We start from the raw sequence: 23,911 nt of genomic DNA, 5'->3' as shown, positions 1-23,911 counted from the left end.
CCCTAAGCAGACAGCTAAAATAACAAAGGAGTGGCTTCGGAACAACTCTGTGACCATTCTTGACTGGCCCAGCCATAGCCCTGACCTAAACCCAATCGAGCATCTCTGGAGAGACCTGAAAATGGCTGTCCACCAACGTTCACCATCCAACCTGACGGAACTGGAGAGGATCTGCAAGGAAGAATGGCAGAGGATCCCCAAATCCAGGTGTGAAAAACTTGTTACATCATTCCCAAGAAGACTCATGGCTGTACTAGCTCAAAAGGGTGCTTCTACTCAATACTGAGCAAAGGGTCTGAATACTTATGTTACAGTTTTTCTTTTTTAATAAATTTGCAAAAATTTCTACATTTCTGTTTTTTTTCTGTCAAGATGGGGTGCTGAGTGTACATTGATGAGAAATAAAATGAACTTTTTAGATTTTAGCAAATGGCTGCAATGAAACAGAGTGAAAAGTTTAAAGGGGTCTGAATACTTTCCGTACCCACTGTATGTTTATAAATGGCAGTGGCATGGCCACCCTGTACCATGCACATGTTTAAATTAAAAACATGAATATATGAACCCGTGTAATATTTGAATAGCTTAGTATTGAATGTACAATATCAGGGTAGTTATGTTGAACATGGCACTAGGTCCAGTTTAATATAAAACACAATTTTATGCAATATATATAATAGGGGGTCCCTGCTCCATCTCTTCACCTGTTTGGGGGTCCTTGGCCTGAAAAACGTTGAAGACCTCTGGTATAGATAATAGCTGCAAAATGTAATGGAGGAAAAGTAAAAAGTATGCACTATTATTTTTACTTAAGAAAAGTACAGATACGTAAAAATTTACTTAAGTACAGTAACGAAGTAAAAAATCCACAGGTATTGTCTGAAAGCAGCTTAGAATGCAAGTGCAAGTGGATGACGAAAAATACTCGTTAACAACCTTTTCCCGTGACTAAGACGAGACGAAGATGTAACGAAAATGTTGGTGGTTGACTAAGTCACAATAATTTTTTAAAACATCATCGTATCAGGCCGTCATGAAGTACCAGGAGCGGGCGAGTGTGTGTGTGTGTGTGATCCCAGATAACGCACCGGCCCGGAGCTCAGCCCCCCCACACTCGCTCAGAGACACCGTGAGATCAGAGCTCGTTCACGTGAAGCACGCCGGTCACTGATTGACCGGCCTGCTAAAATATATTAGGCTGCAGCTATGTTTTTATTTATTTCAAAATAGGGTACTTCTTATTTCATACATTTCCCACAAATATGGGGAGGACTCAAATAGCCCCAGATAGTTTAATTTATTTCAAAGTAGGCCTACACTTGCCTGTGTATGTTCTTCTCCTCTTCAATAGCATTTGGTGTTTCCCTTTGTTGTAACAGGTAAAAATAGAAATAAAATGCGAACAGTTTTCTTTATTGTTCTATAATTTCATAATTGCAACAATCTATAGTTTAGTATAGTATAACTTTATATAAAACTTTATTAGCTTTGTTATCAAATATTTTTTGCGGCTCCAGACAAATTTTATTTGGGGGGGAATGGCACTTTTGATAGTAAAGGTTGCCGACCCCTGCTATAGACCTATAGGGATATCTAATGGACATCCAAAGTACTGCAAGCTAGACTAGTATGCAGTTGTAGACACAACACAGGGGGTCCCTGTACCTGATAAGGGAAGATAAGGAGTTTAATGTGGCTATTAAATGTGACTAAAACTAGACTAAAATGTAATTAGTTTTCGTCGACTAAAACTAGACTAAAACTAAGAAGGATAAAAATGACTAAATGTGACTAAAACTATTATGCATTTTCGTCTAAAGACTAAGACGAAATCAAAAATAGCTGCCAAAATTAACACTGCTTCATAACACCAACTGTAAACGACTTCAACATCTCTACTTTGCTGAATGGGAACAGTCGACATTAAACAACACAACACAAGTTTTTCAAAACTCTGAAATGATAAACGTGTGTATTTGTGTTTCTGTGTGTCCTGCAGACGTCCAGCAACTGATGGTGAATAAAGAAGAGGTACGCCCAGAGCAGCAGCAGCAGTGGAGCCCCATTGTGGACCAGCAGGACCCAGAGCCCCCCCACATTAAAGAGGAACAGTAGGAACCGTGGACCAATCAGGATGGACAGCAGCTTCAAGGACGGGAGGAGGCTGATATCAAGTTCACATTGACTCCTGTCGCTGTGAAGAGTGAAGAAGATGAAGAGAAACTTGAATCGTCAAAGCTTCATCCGAGTGAGACAAAGGAGACCAGAGCGGACTGTGGAGGACCAGAACCAGCCAGGAACTCAGGTCCTGACGGACGTTTACAACCAGGTCCTGAGGACAAGACTGAAGACTCTTCTGAGACTGAAGGCAGTGAGGATGATTGGATGGAGACCCTAACTTCCCCACGTCCTGTTCTCCTCTGTAAGTGACCTAATTGGCTTATTTGGCCTCAAAATGAAAATCTTTTTTACCAGAAAGCCTTTGTTTTATGCTGCTTCCTTTACAAGCTGCGTCGTAACACCAACTGTAAACGACCTCAACATCTCTACTTCCTGAATGTGATTGTTCAAAAATCCCAACAGTCGACATTAAACGAAGAAGGAAACTCTGAAATGATAAAAGTAAGTATTTGTGTTTCCGTGTGTCCTGCAGACGTCCAGCAACTGATGGTGAATAAAGAAGAGGTTCCCCCTGAGGAGCAGCAGTGGAGCCCCCTTGTGGACCAGGAGGACCCAGAGCCCCCCCACATTAAAGAGGAACAGGAGGAACCGTGGACCAATCAGGATGGACAGCAGCTGCATGGACTGGAGGAGGCTGATATCAAGTTCACATTGACTCCTGTCGCTGTGAAGAGTGAAGAAGATGAAGAGAAACTTGAATCGTCAAAGGTTCATCCGAGTGAGACAAAGGAGACCAGAGTGGACTGTGGAGGACCAGAACCAGCCAGGAACTCAGGTCCTGACGGACGTTTACAACCGGGTCCTGAGGACCAGACCTTTGCAACAAAATATTTATTAGGATTTATCAGCAGATATTCATAGTATACATATTCATAGTTCACTGTTTGAAATAGACTATTAACAGTTTTTATGTCCCTAGAAAATATAACTCATTCAATAACACCAAAGATTTGTGTTTATATATATTGTTTCTACTGATTTCGACATAATTTTTCTTTTTTTCATAGTGTCCTTCATGTCATTTTAAGGTTAAAGTGTGTTCCTTGCACAGTCTCAATGTGTGTTCCTAACTAGTTCATATGATTAAATATGTTGGTTTTAAAACAATGGTTTCTTGGTTTGTGAGATTCAATGACAGTGTGAGTTGTCCTTTATGTATTGAATGTGTTTCCAAGAATAAAAGTCTAATAAAAAGATAATGGCGTCCTCGCCCTCCTCCTCTTTGTGTCTGTACGAACGGAGGCTGCACTGGCTACAGATGAATTGTCTCATCACGAGAAAAATGAGTCAGCTTCTCACAGTCAGACACGTTTGTTAACGTTTGACGTGAAGTCGGAACGGGGCCATTTCAGGTCAGAATATCTGACATACGAGTCGTCGGGAACACAGCATTACACTCACAGACACGGACAATGAAGCAGCGGTGATGGAGGAGCCCTCTTTGACATGAATGGTGGTATATGTCAAACAGCAGGATTGTTAAATTCAGAGACAGCTGAGATGCCCCCAATCTATCAAATTTAAGATCATGATTTTTATATGCTTGTGTTTGTACTGGGATGGTTCGATTCCGTCGGTCAATCTGTGTGATACTGGACTCAGTAGATCACAGATCTATTTATAAAACAACATAGATCATAGGGCAGTGATTCATCTTACTAGGAGAAATAATTAACTGAATGGATTAATGAATTACTTTCCCTTTTTCCTATTTGCTATTCAACCTGCTGAGTCATTTATCTTCTCCATTCAACCTCTCCATTCCGTGACACTTTGGGCCTTGTGCTGATAAAACAAGGTAAAACAAAACAAATTAGCCACGAAATCTAAGAAGCTCTCTGATAACCGGGGTTTTGGATAATCTGAATATGTCATTCATAACCTGAGACAATTTGTAGTTTTTGTAAATCCCTTTTTAATTTGAAGAATTTATTGATTGATTACATTTTAGTCTGATTGTGTAAAAATGTATACATTACTTTGTACATAAATGTATAATTAACAATGTTATTTTTTATTACTGTTTTGTGGAAACTTGTTGTTCTCGGTTGTTTCCATGATTAATCTTCAGCTCTTTGCATTTATCCAATGCGGCATTGCGTATTTGATAAGTGGGTTAGGGTTAGGGTCAGTAAGACGGCTGTCGAATCTGTCTGTCGCTCTGAAGCAGATAATGGTGTAAACAACAATTGCAGAAAAGACAGAGGTGAAACCATTGATGACGGAGATGATCACTGCGTCCTGTTCACAGTTGTTGTTAAAGGAGAGATGAGCTATTTTTATTCAAGGATAAGTACATATGCCTTTAACTTGAAATGAGAGTTAAACAAGATGATAAACTTACTGCACTGAGTTGGAGCTGCGAAAGGAAATAAGACCACCGAAAGCCAGAGAAAAAGAATAGAAAACCTAATCACCTGCATCAAGCCAAGTTGATGGCTTTGCCAGCTCTGCAACCTGGAAGAGGTAGCATGTTAGTTTGGGGTTCTGCGTGCTAAGTCCAACAGTCGGTCTTTACTTGTTGTGGCTCAATAACTGCATTACTTATTTTACAAAGTTATCACCTGTAAAATAAATAATTAGTCCAACCTAACACACATTGTTTGAGTCAATGGCTGTGATGCTGATGCAGCATCCATACACATTAAAGTTATTACATGTACTGTCAGTACAGGACAGGCCCATGATATGACATTATGTGAACAATATGAATATTTTGTGGATTTAAATGATATTGGAGGTTAATAGATATCCATTATTTTTTCTTGTAGGAGGCAGGCATCTGTTAATGTTTACCTCAACCCCAACACTAATCCCCTTTCAGCTGAAACTTCTCACTATTCATTATCCAGACTTAGACCTTTCAAAGCCTTTGAAAGGTTTTCGGTCCGTTTTTTGTTTGAGAGAAAAGAAAGAACTGCGGGAACAGAAATTGTGAATGTGGTGGATGTGTCATTTTGTAAATAAGAATGTGATGTCTGCGATCTGTTGCTTTGGGCTGTCTGCGATTTGTTGCTTTGGTCGTTGTGATGTGTTCACACTGGGGTTCCGGGTTTGGACAGCAGAGGGGGTTGGCTCGGGCATTACACTTGGACCTGAAACCTGCATCAACGTTTCTGCTTCTTTCCTCTTTCCTGTCCTTTCCGCTTATTTTAGGTAAGGACAGGTGTTGGAATATGGTGACTGAATGCATTTAATGTATGTTTTAGGTCGTGGTGAGAGCCCTGGTGATGGTATATTTGTTACTGGTAGTTTTGATAGTTAGTTTTAGGAAGTTTAAAACATGAAAGAGCTGGCCCGATGCTCCATGCTTACTGGGTGGGCCCGCAGACGGCGCATGGTCCAGATGTGCGGGCAGTGCGGGGCTCTTTGTGTATTGTGTTGTATGTTCATGAATGCCACATGTGTGTTTTTACATCTTGTATATGTCATGTGTACGATTTTCCTGATGTGTTAATATTTGTTCGTGCATTACACTTGGACCTGAAGCCTGCATCAACGTGTCTGCTTCTTTCCTGTCCTTTCCCCTTATTTTAGGGGCGTAACATGAAAACTGAATGAATTCATATTGATTAGTTGGCTTTAATGAAAAGTTTGATATTCCGTTAAATTTAAGTTTGATTCTTATCATCTGTCCTATGTTCCACTTTGCATTTGTGCTAATCATGAATGGGCAGACTGAGGTCTACGTAGGAATCCACTCCTGCTGTTGTCACTAAACCCCAGTCAGAGTGCATGGGGTCAAATGGCCAGTTGGTCAGTTGTGTCAGGCGTGTTCGTTTATCCTATATGAGACGATGAGCCGAACTCTGTTTGTTCAATCAAGACTTTATATGGAAAGCAATGAACAGGTTATGAATCAGCAAAACAATGGGCAGTCGCGAGTCGTATCAGAGCGCGCCAAACAGCCGGCGCCTGTCCATTTTACAACAGTAGATCTTTGTTCGTCCTCCTCGAAAGTGCGCAGGCATAGGCCATCCTCCTGGCATTTGAATACGGAAGTGAACAGGAGCAAAATCTCCCAATCTTACGCCTCCTTTGATAGTTGCTTGGCAACCCAGCTGATGTCATGAGGGGCAAAACTGTTGTCGAGTGGAGCAAGGAATATTATGTTCCTGCTATATCAAAACAATCCTGAAATAAGTAAACATTCAAAACAACTAAACCCAAAACAATGTCAGTCTGACTTTGCCCCAGAAGGGACAGTTCCGTGAGCTCTGTCTGATGTTGAGTGCAGCGAAGGGAATAAGCCTTTAATATCAGAAGTTGGAATTTAGAACAATTAAAAGATTAATTATTAACACTAAGCAGCAACAGTTATTAAAATAATTTGTATGAAGGCATAATATCTAGCTAAAACTACTCCTATCTTTATTTGGTTAGAATTCTGTCAGACACAGACTATAGTTAAAATATTGAAATCCTTACAGTTGTCGAGGGATGGATGAGGCTAATTTCTGATCTGGACTGACCTAGATCTGGGGATTTGTATTAGAACCCATCTGATCTCATCTTCATTTTGTTATGTTTGGTCAGCACTATCACGTCAGGCTTAATTTATTCCTAATTCTTTGAGAAGTGAAACTTTACACATTGTTTTTGTCAGGAAGTTGAGTAAACAGAAAGTTAATTTAGGTTTTTCTTCATTCTGTCAGATCAGGGGGTAGAGAGCTGGTGAGATAGGCCTCGGGTTGCTGAAGATCACCACGAGCCTGGCTTTGTGTCGCCACATTTGAGCAACGAGTTCTCAAATGTGGTTCTCTCAACGTGTAAAGACCTCAGTCAACAAACCTTTGTGTATGTGTGTGTGTGTGTACTCGTTTGTATAACTTCTTCAGGACCGTTCCCAGCATAAAAACAGACGTTTTCGTTTGGGTGTCTACAAAAATGTTCACAGGGAAACAGTTGTTTGTCAATCACAGCTGGGAAGAAGATGTTAGCAACAACACTTTGCAAAGTAATAAGCACAAGCTACATTCACATAATCCATCTGTGAGATGCAAGTAACATCATATGATGTAAATTCCCTCTGGTTTGATGTGTTTTTGGATTCAATAAACCACTTTTTTTTAACATCTAAAAACAAAGGAAAGAAACCAAAACAAAACAAAGGCAGATTTTCTGATCGGACAATAAGAGAGTCATATAAAAACTATGACATCAAACATTATTGATGTTAATGGTTAATGTTTGAATGTCAATGTTATTATCAGTGAGTTACAAACATCATTCCTGCACATGGTAAATGAGATACAGCATTTAACTCAGGTTGTCTCATCTGTTCAGTCATCTGCATCAGCCGTGTCTCATGTGTGGCGGCCACATCAGCAGCTGCCTACAATTGTTTATTAAGATTTGATCACATTTTACACCCGAACATTTATAAATAATGACATAACACATAGTTCTTTATGTTCAAACGTGACACTCTTTATTCTGTTTGTTTTTTAATTTGGGTGATATCAATTGAGTTAAGATCCTGTCACATGTTCTTTTGAGTTGTTGCTAACGCTTACATTTTTGTCTGTCTCACTGAGCTCCCCTTGTAAAAAATCCTGAAGCCTGGCAAATATGGCCTTTCAAAGACAGCCCACAGGAAGTGGAAGAGGCCATAAGTATTCCAACACGCACCAGGGTGAGTTACAACAACGACAAGCCCTGGTTCACAGCAAAACTCAAACAGCTCCGTTTGGAGAGAGAGGTGGCCTTCAAGAGTGGGGACATGGAAAGGTTCAGACTGGCTAAATACTCGTTTGGCAAGGAGATTAAGGAAGCCAAACGACAGTCTTCCAAGAAGCTGGAGCAACAATTTGCAGCCAACGACTCCTCGTCAGTCTGGAAAGGCCTTCGGGTGATCACCGGCTGTAAAACCAAATCCCCCCACTCTGTGGGAGACCTCAAACTTGCAAATGACCTGAATGACTTTAACTGCAGATTCGACAGACAATGGACCAGCTCCCCACATTCCCAACCCCCCTCCACAGCTATCACACCTCTTCTTCCCAGCCTGGACAAAGACCCTCGCACATAATTTATCCTAAACCAATCACTGCACCTTAGTACCGCACGTGCCCATAACTTATTGTTGTCTTTGTTAACAGGTAGGCTTATAACTTCTGCCTACCTGCACAACGGAATAATGATCCTAACTGATAAACAGACGTGCGTTTCTTTGGTCATCCATCGAGTGGCGTTGTTTATTGCAGAGGTGTTCACAACATACTGCTCTCCGGGAGAGTCAGGTAAACAGAGAGAAGGAAGACGGTAACACCCCCTTATAAGATGGTGATGTCACCAGTCACAGGTGACTTCATGTCATATGAGGCGCAACAGCGCCTCCTCCTGGACAAACACAGTTGCATGCATACATACACTTATTCACTCTCAACAGTCTTACTGTATATTTTGTTGTTTTATGTCCAATTGTTTTTTGTTTTATTTACAGTGCACCAACCACACCAAGGCAATTTCCTATATGTGCAAATATACTTAGCAAATAAAAGAATTCTGATTCTGATTACTTTACTGTCTTGGTACTTTTATCTCAGTGAATGATCAGAATTCTTCTTCCACCATTGGTTAAGTTTATTTTGTTGCTTATACTTTAGTACTTGAGAATTTCCACTGTGCAGTATTGGTACATTCGTTTCCTCTTCGTCCTCTGTCCAGCAGGGGTCGCTGCTGGCTCGCAGCTCGGAGTCTCTGTTTCCTGCTGCTGGCTCTCTCTGTTCGCTCCGAGCCTCGATGTGCGCAGAGAGGAGGAACATGTCCGCCGTGCAGCTGCTGCGGGTGTCGGTACATGAGCGGATCAGCGCTGCCGCCGAAGACTTCCTGCTGCAGGTGGAGAAAGGAGGAGGAAAGGATCGAGTCCCGGAACTGAGAGCGATGCTCACCGAGCGGCTAATGGCGGCGGGGGAGGAGATCCTCACGGGGCTGGAGGAAACCTTGTTAGAGTCCGAGGAGCGAGTGGAGCGGTCCGAGCGGGAGATCCGTCGCCAGAGGAGGCTGCTCGATGCCGTGATGCAGCCCGAAGTCCGGCTGCACAGAGCAGGTCAGTCTCTAGAGGAGCCGCTAACAGGCTGTAGCCGAGCGTTTATTTGTGTTGTATTAGTCAAAGGAAGACAGAAGAAGGGCATCCATTCGGGAGACAGCACCCGTTTATTATCTGTCAACTTCACAACAAGTCATCACACACCACACACTTCCGGTAAACCCTTCACACAACACACTTCCGGTAAACACCTCTTCAAACTAAAAGTCACTAACTAAAATAGCTTACATACCTCCCCCCTAACAAAAGAAACGTCCCCGTTTCCAAACAGAGACAATATCAAAACACAAAAACAACAACAACAGCCCCAGCAAAAAAATTACACATATACATATATATATCAAAAAAACAAAACCATACACATACCTATACATACACACCTGATACCATGTACCACGTACACCCGGCCCAAAAAAAAAAATTCAGTTAACTCGCACAACTGTCAAACAGATCAGTTATTCCTAAACAACATAGTCCTTGAAATGAACCGGCCGTCTCACGGCTCTCCCAGAACGGGACACCATCTGGCGAGGCTCTCTCAGGCCAGTGTCACTACCCGCCAGCGACCTTTCAGCACCACAGCTTCCTTCAAGTGACCCCTCGTCCTGTAGCGAAGGAGCATGACGAGGAGAAGCTGGGGAACTACACGCAGAACCCACCGGCAGTGGTAGAGTGTAAGCCTTGAGTCTGTCATAATGAACCACCCGCTCCTGTCCAGGAGTGAAAGGGCAGTCAATGCGATAGGTCAGCCCACTTTCTCCAGCAGAGTCCATCACAGCCAGAACCTTGTAGGGGCCCTTCCAGTGGGGAGCCAGCTTCATACGGTCCTCCGTAGGATCGTGCAGCCACACCAAATCTCCTACTGCATATGGCCGATGACGAACAGACACATCATAATACAGTTTCTGTGTCTCGTGAGCACTGATACTAAACTGCCTGGCTCTTCCAAAAGCAGTTTCCAGCCCCCCCACCAGAGAGCCTACGAAGTCAGCGTGAGACAAAGTCACGTCCAAATGCCCCGCCTGAGGGGACACTAACACATCCACCGGGACACGGGCTTCCCGCCCATGAGTCAGGTAGTAAGGTGTGTAACCCGTACTTGCATGCACTGAGGTGTTGTAAGCAAATGCAACATGTTGTAGGTAGTCGTCCCACTCACCTCCACAGGCCAGCAATGATTTAGCTAACTGGTCAATGAGTGTCCGATTAAAACGTTCCACCATACCATCCGATTTTGGATTATATGGCGTGGTGCGCGTTTTCTTAATCTTCATAAGCTGACACAGTCTCTGAACAATTTCCCCCTCGAATTGCCGACCCTGATCACTGTGAATTATCTCAGGAACACCATGAACCAACACATAACCCTCAAACACACACTTTGCGACCGAATGAGCGGTTTGATTAGGAAGATCATACAGATTCACAAACTTGGTAAAATAGTCCTCAACAACCAACACATATCTGTTACCCTTAGACGTCACTGGTAGTTCCAAAATGTCCATCGCCACTCTCTGGAATGGATGAGTAGCTTGGGACCCCCCCATCGGTGCCCGATGTTTAGGGACAGGGGCCCTGCGGGTCTGACAGGGGACGCACTGCTCACACCACTGCCTAACATCCTTAAACATACAGGGCCAGTAACACGATTGCCTCGCTCTTTCCCACACCCGCTCTGCAGAAAAATGTGCTGATGCAGGGCCTCCATGCAGGTGCTGCAGTACATCAGGGATAAACGAGGAGGGCACAACCACCTGATACTGAGCGTCCCCTGTGAGAGAGGAATACACTGACCGACAGAGCACACCATTCACCACAGAAAGACGAGGATATTCAGTCCATAATTTACGAAGCCACCGAGAGCTCCCTTTCATCTGCCACCGTGGAGGTCGCGACCCCTTCACCTCAATCCAGTCCAAAACTACACTAATGTCAGGATCATCCTTTTGCCGCAGCTTAATCTCAGTCTCATCCTGAGAAAGTGAATGAACAAAGTCAAAGTCATCTGAATCACAGTCCATGTCCTCATGCTGCCCCCTTGTGGAGGAACTAGGGCTCTGGGGATTTTGCAACTGTGACTGAGAACTGCCTATTCTGGACTCACTCAACTCCCTATCAGAGTCCACGACATTTACTTGGCCAGATGTTTTTGTTACGGTGTTCCTCATCGTGTCAGGCTCAGGATCTGGAGGTCGCCGTGATAGAGCATCCGCATTAGTGTGTCGTTTTCCATCCTTGTGCTGTATGGCCCAGTTGAAAGGATCCAGTTCCAGTATCCATCTTGCTCTTTTCCCTGTGGGGTCATGATCAATTGACATGCCTCGGAGGCCCAACAGGGGTTTATGATCTGTTATGATAGTGAAAGCAGCTGATCCAATGTAGTGTCTGAACTGCCGTACGCCCCAAACTACAGCCCACAGCTCCTTGTCAAAAGTGGACCAGCGTCTTTCGGTGGCAGTGAGTGACTGACTAGCATACACCACCACTCTCTCCAATCCATCCCTGTCCTGTGCCAATATGGCCCCCACAGCGTCCATGGAGGCATCCGTATACACTTTAAAGGGGCAGTTGAAATCAGGCATGGTGACCACCGGAGCGGATGAGAGCACCCCTTTAAGATACACAAAGGCTGCATCACACTCCGCTGTCCATTGGAAAGGTGTGTCTTTACATGTGAGGCGGTGCAATGGAGCCGCACGCTGGGCAAAGTCTCTGACAAAACGTCTATAGTAAGAGCAAAGGCCCAGAAATGCCCTCACTTCCGTTGGATTCTGTGGAGTAGGCCATGTTCTGACCTTGTCTGTGTTTCGTGGGTCTGGCTGCAGGCCACGGCAAGACACAACATGCCCCAGGAACACCACATGATCTTTAGCTAGATGACATTTCTTAGAATTCAACCTAAGACCCGCCGCCTGAATCCTGGAGAAAATTTCCCTCAGGCTGGAGAGATGTTCCTCAAAGGTGGGGCTGTATATGAGCACATCATCGAGATACACCATACACACCTGCCATGGGAGTCCTCTAAGCACGAGCTCCATCATGCGCTGAAATGTTGCAGGCGAGTTGGTGAGACCCATGGGCATCGACCGCCACTGGTAGAGGCCCCTCCCCGTTGTGAAAGCGGTCTTCTCCCTGTCATCTTCAGCGACCTCAACCTGCCAGTAGCCATTAGAAAAGTCCAAAGTGCTAAACCACACGGAACCTGCTAATGCATCTAGTGTGTCATCCACCCTGGGAAGGGGGTGGCAGTCTCTCACTGTTACGCTGTTTAAGCGGCGATAGTCAATACAAAACCTCCACTCTCCATTCTTTTTCTTCACCAGAACGACAGGTGAGGCCCAGGGGCTGCAACTTTCTTCTATCACCCCATCAGCTAACAGAGCCGACACCTGCCTATCTATCTCTTCCCTCTTGTCTGGTGAGGTGCGATATGCACGCTGTCGCTGGGGTGGATGATCACCGGTTTTAATATGATGTTCAATGAGCCTGCATTTGCCAATCACCCCCTCTGGTGTACTAAATATTTGCCTATATTCCTCCAGCAGTTCCATCAACTGTGCCCTCTCATGCTGATTAGTTGGGGATTCCCTCAGGGACACAATCGGCCCCTCCGTGGATGAAATGGTGGAGACCGTCGCCACTGGGGTTTGAGGGAGTAGTACTAACTCAGATTCCTCGACCGACAAAAACTCCCCCAAATGCATGCCTTCTCTGAGCACAATAACTCTGTCTGTAGGGTTCAAAACACGGGCAGTTGTGACTCCATTTTTTACCAGGGTCACAGTGTGAGCCACTACAAACTCACTATTTTGCTGGAGATTTGGAGACAAATATCCGACAAAGTCTGGGAGCTGATCAACGATCCCAGCTGGAGATACACTTACAGGAACAATCATTTCACTGAGGGGGGGTAATTCCAGAGCAGCAGAGACCGTGACATTGCAGCATTCAGGAACAAAGTCTTTGTCACTCAAAAGGGGAGTCATTGTGTCCCACAACTGCAGTCGGCCATGGGCGAAATCCAACAGGGCGTGATTCGGAACAAGAAAGTCCAAACCCAGCAATACTGCTTGTGTCGATCCCCTAAGTACATAGAAAACTTGCTGCCAGGACTCATTACCCAAGCGTAGAGTGGCAGTTATAGTGCCCAAGGTGTCGAGCATCTGGCCATTCACCGCACGTGCAGCAATGAGATCAGGGTTCAGGGGTCGTCTGCGCAGGGCGGGGACAGCCATACGGAAATCAGCACTGATGAAAGACTCTGTTGCCCCAGAATCCACTAGGATATTGACTTCAGTCCCTTCAATGCAACCTTTCACATAAGAGGTGCTCTTCTCCTTCAAATGGCCCATATGTGTTGTAGCTGGTGTCTGGGCCGCAACATCAGCTACATCTCTTTTCCCGACTGCTTGGCTGAGTCCTCTCTTTTGGGGGAGAGAAACCGCACACCGCGCTGTCTCTGCGGTTCCTCATAAAAGGGTCCCCTGGCAGGTCTTGGACCCCTCCAGTTTGGAGAGGGGGCTCTGTTATGTTCAGGGCCCCGGTAAAACTGTCTCTCTCTGGAGCCACCCTCGGTTTCCCGTTCACGCCAGAAACGGTCCGGGGAGCGTCCTCCTCGCTCCCCCTGTGGGCGACGAGATTGGCAGCCATAATTGCCACAGTCACACTGGCAATGACTTCCATGCGCTGAAGGAGAATTTTTCCATTCGCTACGACCCTCGATGGATCTCAGGCGTTTATTCTCATCTGCCATCTGTCTCATGTCCATTCTCATTTCTCTCATTTCCTCATTCAGTCTATCTATGGCTTTGAAAAAACCACCGCCATCAGAAATGGACTGCACCATGGATGTTGAACCACTGTTTACTGCAGGCTGGTTTGCATGAGGATTGCCATAGTCCATCTTTAACGTCTCTCTGGCCATTTCACACCGACCTGCGATAATCAGAGCTTCTTCCAAATCAGTAGCCCCCTGCTCATGACATTTAGCCCTCAGGGACGGGTCAAGGCCATGTAAAAATCTGCGGAATTTTTCTTCTCTTTGAGCAACATCCCCATAGCCTGGGAATGCCTCCTGGACCAGCTTGCTGATGTCTGCTGCATATACCTCCAAGCTCTCACCTAAAGCTCGAGGACGAGCAGAGAGATTTGCTCTGAAGCGGTCCAGAAAATGTCTCTGTCCAAACGCCTCTTGTAGCTTCTCCTTCACTGCAGAATAGTCACTTTGAACTGCCTTTGGCAGGCTATCCCACAGGAGAAACGCAGCTCTAGCCAGGCGGGTTGGTAGAATCCGGACCAGTTCATACTCATAGTCGCCTCCTGCGCCGGTAACCAGCGCCTGCACGGCCACCTCGAACTGTCGAGCCCAGCAGGGGAAACTTTCTTTTTCCTCCCCAGTGAAGGGCAGCGGGAGCTCGATCCTGACGTTGCTTGCGATCGATCTCTCTCCGTAGGGCATCTTAGAGTCCAGGGGGTCTGTGGCACCCCTCCACATCTTAATCCACGTTGACGTTCTTTTAATTCCAACACTCTCTTTTCTTATTGTGAGGGAGAGCTCTGGTTTTCCTCGTTGAATACGTCACAGAAGATCCGTCCACACTTTAGCGGCACGTCGATTAGCTGTGGCTAACTTTAGCTAACTCGTCAAAACTTTGAGCTGCTTCGTTCTTCCTCACCGTGCACTTTCCTGCGATGGGCTTCGGGTGGGCTCGAAACCACCGCTGCCACCAATGTAGCCGAGCGTTTATTTGTGTTGTATTAGTCAAAGGAAGACAGAAGAAGGGCATCCATTCGGGAGACAGCACCCGTTTATTATCTGTCAACTTCACAACAAGTCATCACACACCACACACTTCCGGTAAACCCTTCACACAACACACTTCCGGTAAACACCTCTTCAAACTAAAAGTCACTAACTAAAATAGCTTACACAGGCTAACGTTAGCTAGCATTAGCTCGAGCAGCGGAGTTAACATGTCACTTCCTGTCTCTGTCTGCTGCTCCACCTCTCACCTGAAGAATGAGGAGGATTTCATGCTGTTATGAACGAGTCTGTGCAGAGAACCTGCTGCTGTGTTGCTCATGTGTGAATAAAAAGTCTGGACACATTTCTCTGAGTTTGACCCACAGGTCTTGTCTGAAAGCAGCTTAACCAACTAACTAACTTCCCCTCGCCCTGTTCTCCTCTCTTAGTGACCGAATTGGTTTATTTGGCCTCAAAATGACAAACTTTTTGTACCAGAACCCCTTTGTTTTATACTGCTTCCTTTACGAGCTGCGTCGTAACTAGGGTTGCAAAATTCCGGGAATATTCAAAGTTGGAAACTTTCCATGTTAATTAATGGGAATTAACGGGAATAAACTGGAAATTATGTGGGTAATTTATACTAACTGTATTTACCTTGTCATATACAGACGTAAATATAAACATTTAGTTTCATAGGCTGATTTGAGCCGAGGAAATCTCGGCTGATCTGAGGAAACTTTGGGCACTTGACTATATGCTTCTGCATCTTTGTGTTATTCTTAACATAGGTCTCTGCACAGTATTTGCAAATGTACACAGCCTTTCCTTCTTCATTGGCTTGGTTGAAATGTCTCCATACAGGAGATAGGGCATGTGGCATTGTTCTGTAGAATAAGATGAGAAAAAAGCTTGTAAAAAAACACAAATGCAATGCCAGATAGATGAACTGATGAACAATCCAGAATCCGCATGCTAATATATTTCCCCCAGTAATATCATCGAAACTTACCTGACTAGTCCTGCACATTACAGCAGACCTCGATAGCCCTGCTGTAGTGTGCAGGATGCTGGGAAATATCTGTGCATGTGATGGAAGAATGCACAGTGCAGGGTTGAAATTCAACGTGCAGCGTGTGCTGCATTCCATACATCTTTAAAACAGAGTTTTGAATGCTCAGCATTAAATTTGTGTTTTTTTCAAATTCCCCAAATTCCCGAGCTTAATATTCCCATGGCAAGTTTCCGGATATGTTCCGCCCCTTTGCAACCCTAGTCGTAACACCAACTTTAAACAACCTCAACACAGCGCCAGCCCTGGCAATGTTGGCGCCCTAGGCGAGATTTCAGATTGGCGCCCGCCAGCATACACACGCAAACTGTCATGCATCCCCAAGAACTTTTGGACTGTATACAGATGCTCACACAGGCAGACAAAATTGTAAGCTATAAAAAATATTAAGAATTAAGAATTGTGCACCTGATAATGTAATCCTTTTTTAATTCATCTTTGACTCTAACCGCAGTCTAACACCTCAGTGTGTACGTCAGGGACACACCTGAGGCGGAAGCCAGATTCTCGTGCGAGCAGCCGCCTGACTGTTAACACAGGAAGCGCGTTACTCCACGCTGGTTCAGGTGTAAATGATGATGGTCTTCACAGGTGACTGATCTATGCAAGCCTGTGGCAGCCCCCCACAAGAGATTATGTGCTTGTGTGTGTCTGTCTGTCTGTTTAGACACAGCTGACAAAGATGTGGATTAAGTACAAAATTAAAGATGGTGAAATTTCAATTTTGTATTACAATTATTTAACATGGGCACAGAAAGGAGGCGGACTGCTTTTCTTGGCGCTTCTACCTCCACTGGTCCCCGGGGTTAGAGGATGATGGTCCGACGTTAATGTATTGTTTTACATTGCATGTGTCACGTCATGATAAATCAGTCTCTTGTGCAGCCCTCTCGGCATTTTGCGCCCTAGGCAACCACCTATGTCGCCTGTACCAGGAGCCGCCCCTGCCTCAACATCTCTACTTTGATGAATGTGATCGTTCAGAAATTACAACAGTCCACATTAAACAACACAAGTTTTTCAAAACACTTCAGGAAACTCTGAAATGATAAACGTTTGTATTTGTGTTTCTGTGTGTCCTGCAGACGTCCAGCAACTGATGGTGAATAAAGAAGAGCAGCAGCATTGGAGCCCCCTTGTGGACCAGCAGGACCCAGAGTCCCCCCACATTAAAGAGGAACAGGAGGAACCGTGGACCAATCAGGATGTACAGCAGCTTCAAGGACTGGAGGACGCTGATATCAAGTTCACATTGACTCCTGTCGCTGTGAAGAGTGAAGAAGATGAAGAGAAACTTAAATTGTCAAAGCTTCATCCGAGTGAGACGAAGGAGAACAGAGCCGACTGTGGAGGACCAGAACCAGCCAGGAACTCAGGTCCTGATGGACGTTTACAACCAGGTCCTGAGGACAAGACTGAAGACTCTTCTGAGACTGATGACAGTGAGGATGATTGGATGGAGACCGTAACTTCCCCACGCCCTGTTCTCCTCTGTAAGTGACCTAATGGGTTTATTTGGCCTCAAAATGAAAATCTTTTTTACCTGAAACCCTTTTTTTATTCTGCTTCCTTTACAAGCTGCGTCGTAACACCAACTGTAAACGACCTCAACATCTCTACTTCCTGAATGTGATTGTTCAAAAATCACAACAGTCGGCATTAAACGAAGAAGGAAACTCTGAAATGATAAACGTGTGTATTTGTGTTTCAGTGTGTCCTGCAGACGTCCAGCAACTGATGGTGAATAAAGAAGAGGTTCCCCCTAAGCAGCAGCAGTGGAGCCCCCTTGTGGACCAGGAGGTCCCGGAGCCCCCCCACATTAAAGAGGAACAGGAGGAACCGTGGACCAATCAGGATGTACAGCAGCTTCAAGGACTGGAGGACGCTGATATCAAGTTCACATTGACTCCTGTCGCTGTGAAGAGTGAAGAAGATGAAGAGTAACTTAAATCGTCGAAGCTTCATCCGAGTGAGACGAAGGAGAACAGAGCGGACTGTGGAGGACCAGAACCAGCCAGGAACTCAGGTCCTGATGGACGTTTACAACCAGGTCCTGAGGACAAGACTGAAGACAGTGGGGATGATTGGATGGAGACCAGGGAACCTCAGACTGGTTTAAATACAAGAAATAACAAACAGCCTCTAAGTGATATGGGATGTAAGACAGAAAATAAATCGTTTAGTTGCTCTGAGTGTGGTAAAAGATTTAAACGAAGGGACCATCTAAATAGACATATGAGGATTCATACTGGAGAGAAACAGTTTAGTTGCTCTGAGTGTAGTAAAAGATTTATCCAAAGGGGCCAACTAAATTCACATATGAGGATTCATACAGGAGAGAAACCATTTAGTTGCTCTGAGTGTGGTAAAAGATTTAACCAAAGGGGCGATCTAAATAGACATATGAGGATTCATACAGGAGAGAAACAGTTTAGTTGCTCTGAGTGTGGTAAAAGATTTATCCAAAGGGAGCATCTAAATTCACATATGAGGATTCATACAGGAGAGAAACAGTTTATTTGCTCTGAGTGTGGTAAAAGATTTATCCAAAGGGAGCATCTAAATTCACATATGAGGATTCATACAGGTGAGAAACCATTTAGGTGCTCTGAGTGTGGTAAAAGATTTAACCAAAAGGGCCTTCTAAAAATACATATGAGCAGTCATACAGGAGAGAAAGCGTATAGCTGATCTGACTGTGGACAAAGATTTAAGATTCAGTGCTATTGTACGAGACATGTGAGGATTCATAAAGGAGAGAAGTGATTCAGTTGCAACCTTTGCAACAAAATATTTATTAGGATTTATCAGCAGATATTCATAGTAAACATATTCGTAGTTCACTGTTTGAAATAGACTATTAACAGTTTTTATGTCCCTAGAAAATATAACTCATTGAATAACACAAACGATTTGTGTTTATATATCTTTCTACATAATTTATCTATTTTATATAATGTCCTTCATGTCATTTTAAGGTTAAAGTGTGTTCCTTGCATAGTATGAATGTGTGTTCTTAACTAGTTCATATGATTAAATATGTTTGTTTTAAAACAATGGTTTCTTGGCTTGTGAGATTCAATGAAGTGTGGGTTCTCCTTTATGTATTGAATGTGTTTCCAAGAATAAAAGTCTAATAAAAAGATAATGGCGTCCTCACCCTCCTCCTCTTTGTGTCTGTACCAACGGAGGCTGCACTGGCTACAGTTGAATTGTCTCATCACGAGACAAATGAATCAGCTTCTCACAGTCAGACACGTTTGTTTACGTTTGACGTGAAGTCAGAACTGGGCCATTTCAGGCCAGAATATCTGACATACGAGTCGTCTGGAACGCAGCATTACACTCACACACACGGACAATGAAGCAGCGGTGATGGAGGAGCCCTCTTTGACGTGAATGATGGTAAATGTCAAACAGCAGGATTGTTAAATTCAGAAACAGCTGAGATGTCCCCAAATTTAAGAAGATTATTTTTATATGCTTGTGTTTGTACTGGGATGGTTCGATTCCGTCGGTCAATCTGTGTGATACTGGACTCAGTAGATCACAGATCTATATAAAACAACATAGATCATAGGGCAGTGATTCAAAACAAACATATTTAATCTAATGAGCAATTAGCAGGCAAGGATCGACATCACGTGACGGACGCAGGAAGTGAAGCATTTATCTTTGCCGAAGTGTGCAAAACGTATGCCACGCTTCAAACTGCGTGTGCTCGGGCCCATTCAGTGCTGCTTTGCAGTCCTAGAAATATCAGAAATTGTAATTTTAATATTTAATTTGTTATTGTTTTCATCTTAATTTGAAGTTGATCTGATATAAGCCCTGGTACCTCAAAGTAAAAATGTGCAATATGGCCAAAATGGCCACTTAATGCAAAATGGCGTGCTTCCTGTTGTGTTTTTCATAATGCCCTTTGAGACTTGTTTGTTTTTCTGGTCATGATAAATCGGTCAATGTGAACGCGTTCCAGGGGTCTCATTGTATTTGATTTTTTTGTTCACAAAAGTTTGAAATATAAGTATTTACTTTGTGCTGTCTAGTGTGTTTTTTTCGGCACAGCTTCAAGAAGAGTAAAGCTCAGCACAGTGTTCCTTTTCCAGTGCCTTTGTTGATGAAACAATTTGTTCCCTTAGTTTGTAGCTGCAACTCTAGGATAATGACAACTATGATGAAATCTTAGTTTTTAAGACATCTATGAAAAGAACCTGAGCAATGGTGGTGTCTGTTTAACTGAGGATTATGTATCAGTGATCATATCAGGTTTGAATGACATCCTACGGATAGGAAGTACGGAATGAGACATTTCGATAGCATATTTCTTAAAATGGACCGAATGAAAAAGTCTGCGGAGTGACTGTTTTCAAACTTGGAGGGTCCCAGACCCCCTTCAAATCATTACGGATAGTAAAAACCCAGTGGGCCCTTTAATGTAAAAACAAGGTTCACGTTGTAGTAGAAGGTATTCTGGAAAATATTAATAAATAATTTTCCAAAAAGGAAGTTTTCTTTGTAATGTTCTGATTTTTATTGTCATAAAAATAATAAAATGTAAGTTATTTCAAAAGGTTTTTTAACATGGCTGCTAATTTTGTGGAGAAATGCTTTTGATGGATGTGAAATGTTTTTTTGAACTGGGGTAACACATCCAAAGTGAAAAGCCATGTTTTGGCCAGACTGTCTTACTTTACTATGTTGTGTCAACTTGACAAATGCATAATGAAATGTAAATCAAATGTTCTTAACTCCACCATTATTAATTATTAATCAATATGTGAAAAAGTTCAACAGAGAGGTGTATTATTTTAATCTATGGCTCCTTATGTTTATTAGATTTCTCATCTCTAGTGTAATTAGAAACAAAATATAAATATAAACAGTTAACGATGTCTCACTCAGAATTATTGGGTTTACACGTGGACTATGCAAAATAATACCGCCCATTATAAAGGAGAATATTGGCTTTTTGAAGCTATGCCTACCATTTTAAAATGTCATAGATAAAACCATTATATCCTTCACTCAATTTTGAAAAAGTATATCAGACTGAGATTTAGTTTGACTCACTGGTGATTTCAATTTCGACTGACATATCGATGTGTGACTTTTCACTTTTCTTTGTCTTTCTCCTGATACATTTCCAGATGGCAACAAAAGGTACAGCAATACAGGGTATTCCTGCCAATATAACAATGATAACATTGATCCAGACTGGAAAAGGATGGTCCTCCAGGACCGGAAATTTATCCTGCAATACAGTCAGAGGTTTTTTTGTTTTGAATCAACACGTGACAAATAATCAATGTATTATTCAAGGACCTAGATTATCTACCTAGAAACGTTAGCATTTTGACACACAAAACTTTTCTTTACCTTTCACATACGTCGTTATCTGTTTTTGAAATGTCGGAAAAAAGCAGAGATTTCACAAACTGCCAGCTGAAAATGTAATCCTGGTGGCAGTAGCAGACACATACAAACACATTTATTTAAATTATCTCCAAAATGCCGGATACATCATGGCTACGTTCATGTGCAGGTTACAGTTCTTAGATGATACTGATCCATTCAACAGCACCGATTTCCCCGAGCCCACCAGACCACCTCTGTACACTTTCAGGGAAGATATTCCTCTGATCAATCAGATTGCTGGAGCCCACAGGCTGCTGAAAGCCCCACAGAAGGTATGCACTTTACTTTTCACTCTCATGATTTTGTGAAACTTTACACATTGTTTTTGTCAGGAAGTTGAGTAAATAGAAAGTTAATTTAGGTCTTTCTTCATTCTGTCAGATCAGGGGGTAGAGAGCTGGTAAGATAAGTCTCAGGATCCTGTGGATCACCACAAGCCTGGCTCTGTGTCGCCACATTTGAGCAACGAGTTCTCAAACGTAGTTCTTTCAACGTGTAAAGACCTCAGACAACAAACCTTTGTGTATGTGTGTGTGTGTGTCTGTGTGTGTGTGTGTGTGTGTCTGTCTGTGTGTGTGTACTTGTTATAACTTCTTCAGGACCGTTCCCAGCATAAACACAGACGTTTTCGTTTGGGTGTCCACACAAATGTTGACATGGAAACAGTTGTTTGTCAATCACAGCTGGGAAGAAGCTGTTAGCAACAACACTTTGCACAGTAATAAGCACAAGCTACATTCACATAATCCATCTGTGAGATGCAAGTAACATCATATGATGTAAATTCCCTCTGGTTTGATGTGTTTTTGGATTCAATAAACCACTTTTTTTAACATCTAAAAACATAGAAATAAATCAAAGGCAGATTTTCTGATCAGACACTAAGAGAGTCATATAAAAACTATTGGAATCAAACATTATTGATGTTAATGGTTAATGTTTGAATGTCAATGTAATTGGGTGGATGACATGATGCATGATTTTTCTGTAATTAAGTGTGAATGTTTATTTAGATGCATTTAACCACTTAAACAACACATGGATGTGATGCATATTATGGTACTTTGTTTTAAACTTATGATTTTGTATGAAATATCTGTTGTGTTTTGATTATATTTTAAGGTGAATACGCAAAATGTCCTGCAGTGTGACCATAACATAGGTGAAGCATTAAACTTACATATTAACAAAATAAACCAGAAATATCTGGAGCAGGTAATAACTGCCTTGGCATTATATTGTATATAATGACTTAATCAATATTAGGTTTTAATATGCACAAAACTAGTATATTAGTATTTACAGCAAAATAACTTTCGTGACACAAATGCTGTCCTGTGGCGTGACATGGAAAATCAGATTTTTGAACGGCAGTTACATGGACAACTATAGGGGCCCTCAGTTTATTCCACTACCAGGAAGCCCCCCAGATGTTGGAATGTACTGTGTATGTTGAAAGGTGACTGTTAACCTCTGATTAATTTCATAAATTTCACTCTTTCTGTCAGACAATGAATGTGTGATTTTTTTGAGAGTCCTGTAGTGTGACGGCTGTAGTTAAAAATTTGTAAAAAATGTAAATTTAATTAAATTTAATTAAACATATTAAGGTTAAACTGTGTTATTCTTCAGTTAGCATTATAGCTTAGGTCAGTCTTGTATAGCAATGACTCACAAGGATGAAAATGTCGTGTGGTGTGACATCCTGTCACACCACAATGAAATTATACCAAAAATCCACGGAACACTAGCAGTTTAAAAAAATTCAGCATTTGAACTTTATAATTTCATACAACTGTAATCCTCATTAGAACTTTATTTAAAAAATACTGTTTCACCCTTATTTGTCAACTACCCAATTATCAGTGAGTAACAAACATCATTCCTGCACATGGTAAATAAGATACAGCATTTAACTCAGGTTGTCTCATCTGTTCAGTCATCTCTGCATCAGCCGTGTCTCATGTGTGGCGGCCACATCAGCAGCTGCCTACAAGTATTTATTAAGATTTGATCACATTTTACACCCGAACATTTATAAATAATGACATAACACATAGTTCTTTATGTTCAAATGTGACACTCTTTATTCAGTTTGTTTTCTATTTTGGTTGAAATCAATTGAGTTAAGATCCTGTCACTTGTTCTTTTGAGTTGTTGCTACCACTTACATTTTTGTTTGTCTCACTGAGCTCCCCTTGTAAAAAATCCGGAAGCCTGGCAAACATGGCCTTTTAAAGACAGCCCACAGGAAGTGGTAGAGGCCATATGTATTCCAACACGCACCAGGGTGAGTTACAACAACGACAAGCCCTGGTTCACAGCAAAACTCAAACAGCTCCGTTTGGAGAGAGAGGTGGCCTTCAAGAGTGGGGACATGGAAAGGTTCAGACTGGCTAAATACTCGTTTGGCAAGGAGATTAAGGAAGCCAAACGACAGTATTCC

At 42.9% G+C, this 23,911-nt stretch overlaps 1 protein-coding gene and 1 pseudogene across 1 annotated transcript; both read left to right on the top strand.

Moving 5' to 3' along the window:
* The first annotated feature begins 3,937 nt into the window (after nucleotides 1-3,937).
* On the top strand, nucleotides 3,938-18,022 carry LOC133014722 (uncharacterized). The gene is made up of 4 exons (XM_061081986.1): nucleotides 3,938-3,979; nucleotides 8,854-9,232; nucleotides 17,133-17,540; nucleotides 17,759-18,022. The coding sequence occupies exons 2-4, from the start codon at nucleotides 8,926-8,928 to the stop codon at nucleotides 17,989-17,991; spliced, it is 948 nt and encodes a 315-aa protein (XP_060937969.1). The 5' UTR covers nucleotides 3,938-3,979; nucleotides 8,854-8,925; the 3' UTR covers nucleotides 17,992-18,022.
* LOC133014551 (gastrula zinc finger protein XlCGF49.1-like) lies at nucleotides 18,022-21,809 on the top strand (annotated as a pseudogene).
* The last annotated feature ends 2,102 nt before the right edge of the window (nucleotides 21,810-23,911 follow it).

This window comes from Limanda limanda, chromosome 11, assembly GCF_963576545.1.
Source record: "Limanda limanda chromosome 11, fLimLim1.1, whole genome shotgun sequence".
Classification (NCBI taxonomy): Eukaryota; Metazoa; Chordata; class Actinopteri; order Pleuronectiformes; family Pleuronectidae; genus Limanda; species Limanda limanda.
The sequence above is the reverse complement of the archived record's forward strand: the minus strand, read 5'-3'. Positions and strand labels throughout refer to the sequence as shown.

Excerpts from the sequence above, each read along its gene's own strand:
- LOC133014722 (XM_061081986.1), top strand. The coding sequence starts at position 8,926 with ATGTGCGCAGAGAGGAGGAACATGTCCGCCGTGCAGCTGCTGCGGGTG. Across the intron at positions 9,233-17,132 it reads AGTCCGGCTGCACAGAGCAG|ACGTCCAGCAACTGATGGTG; the intron begins GTCAGTCTCTAG and ends TGTGTCCTGCAG. Across the intron at positions 17,541-17,758 it reads CCCACGCCCTGTTCTCCTCT|TGTGTCCTGCAGACGTCCAG; the intron begins GTAAGTGACCTA and ends TTTGTGTTTCAG.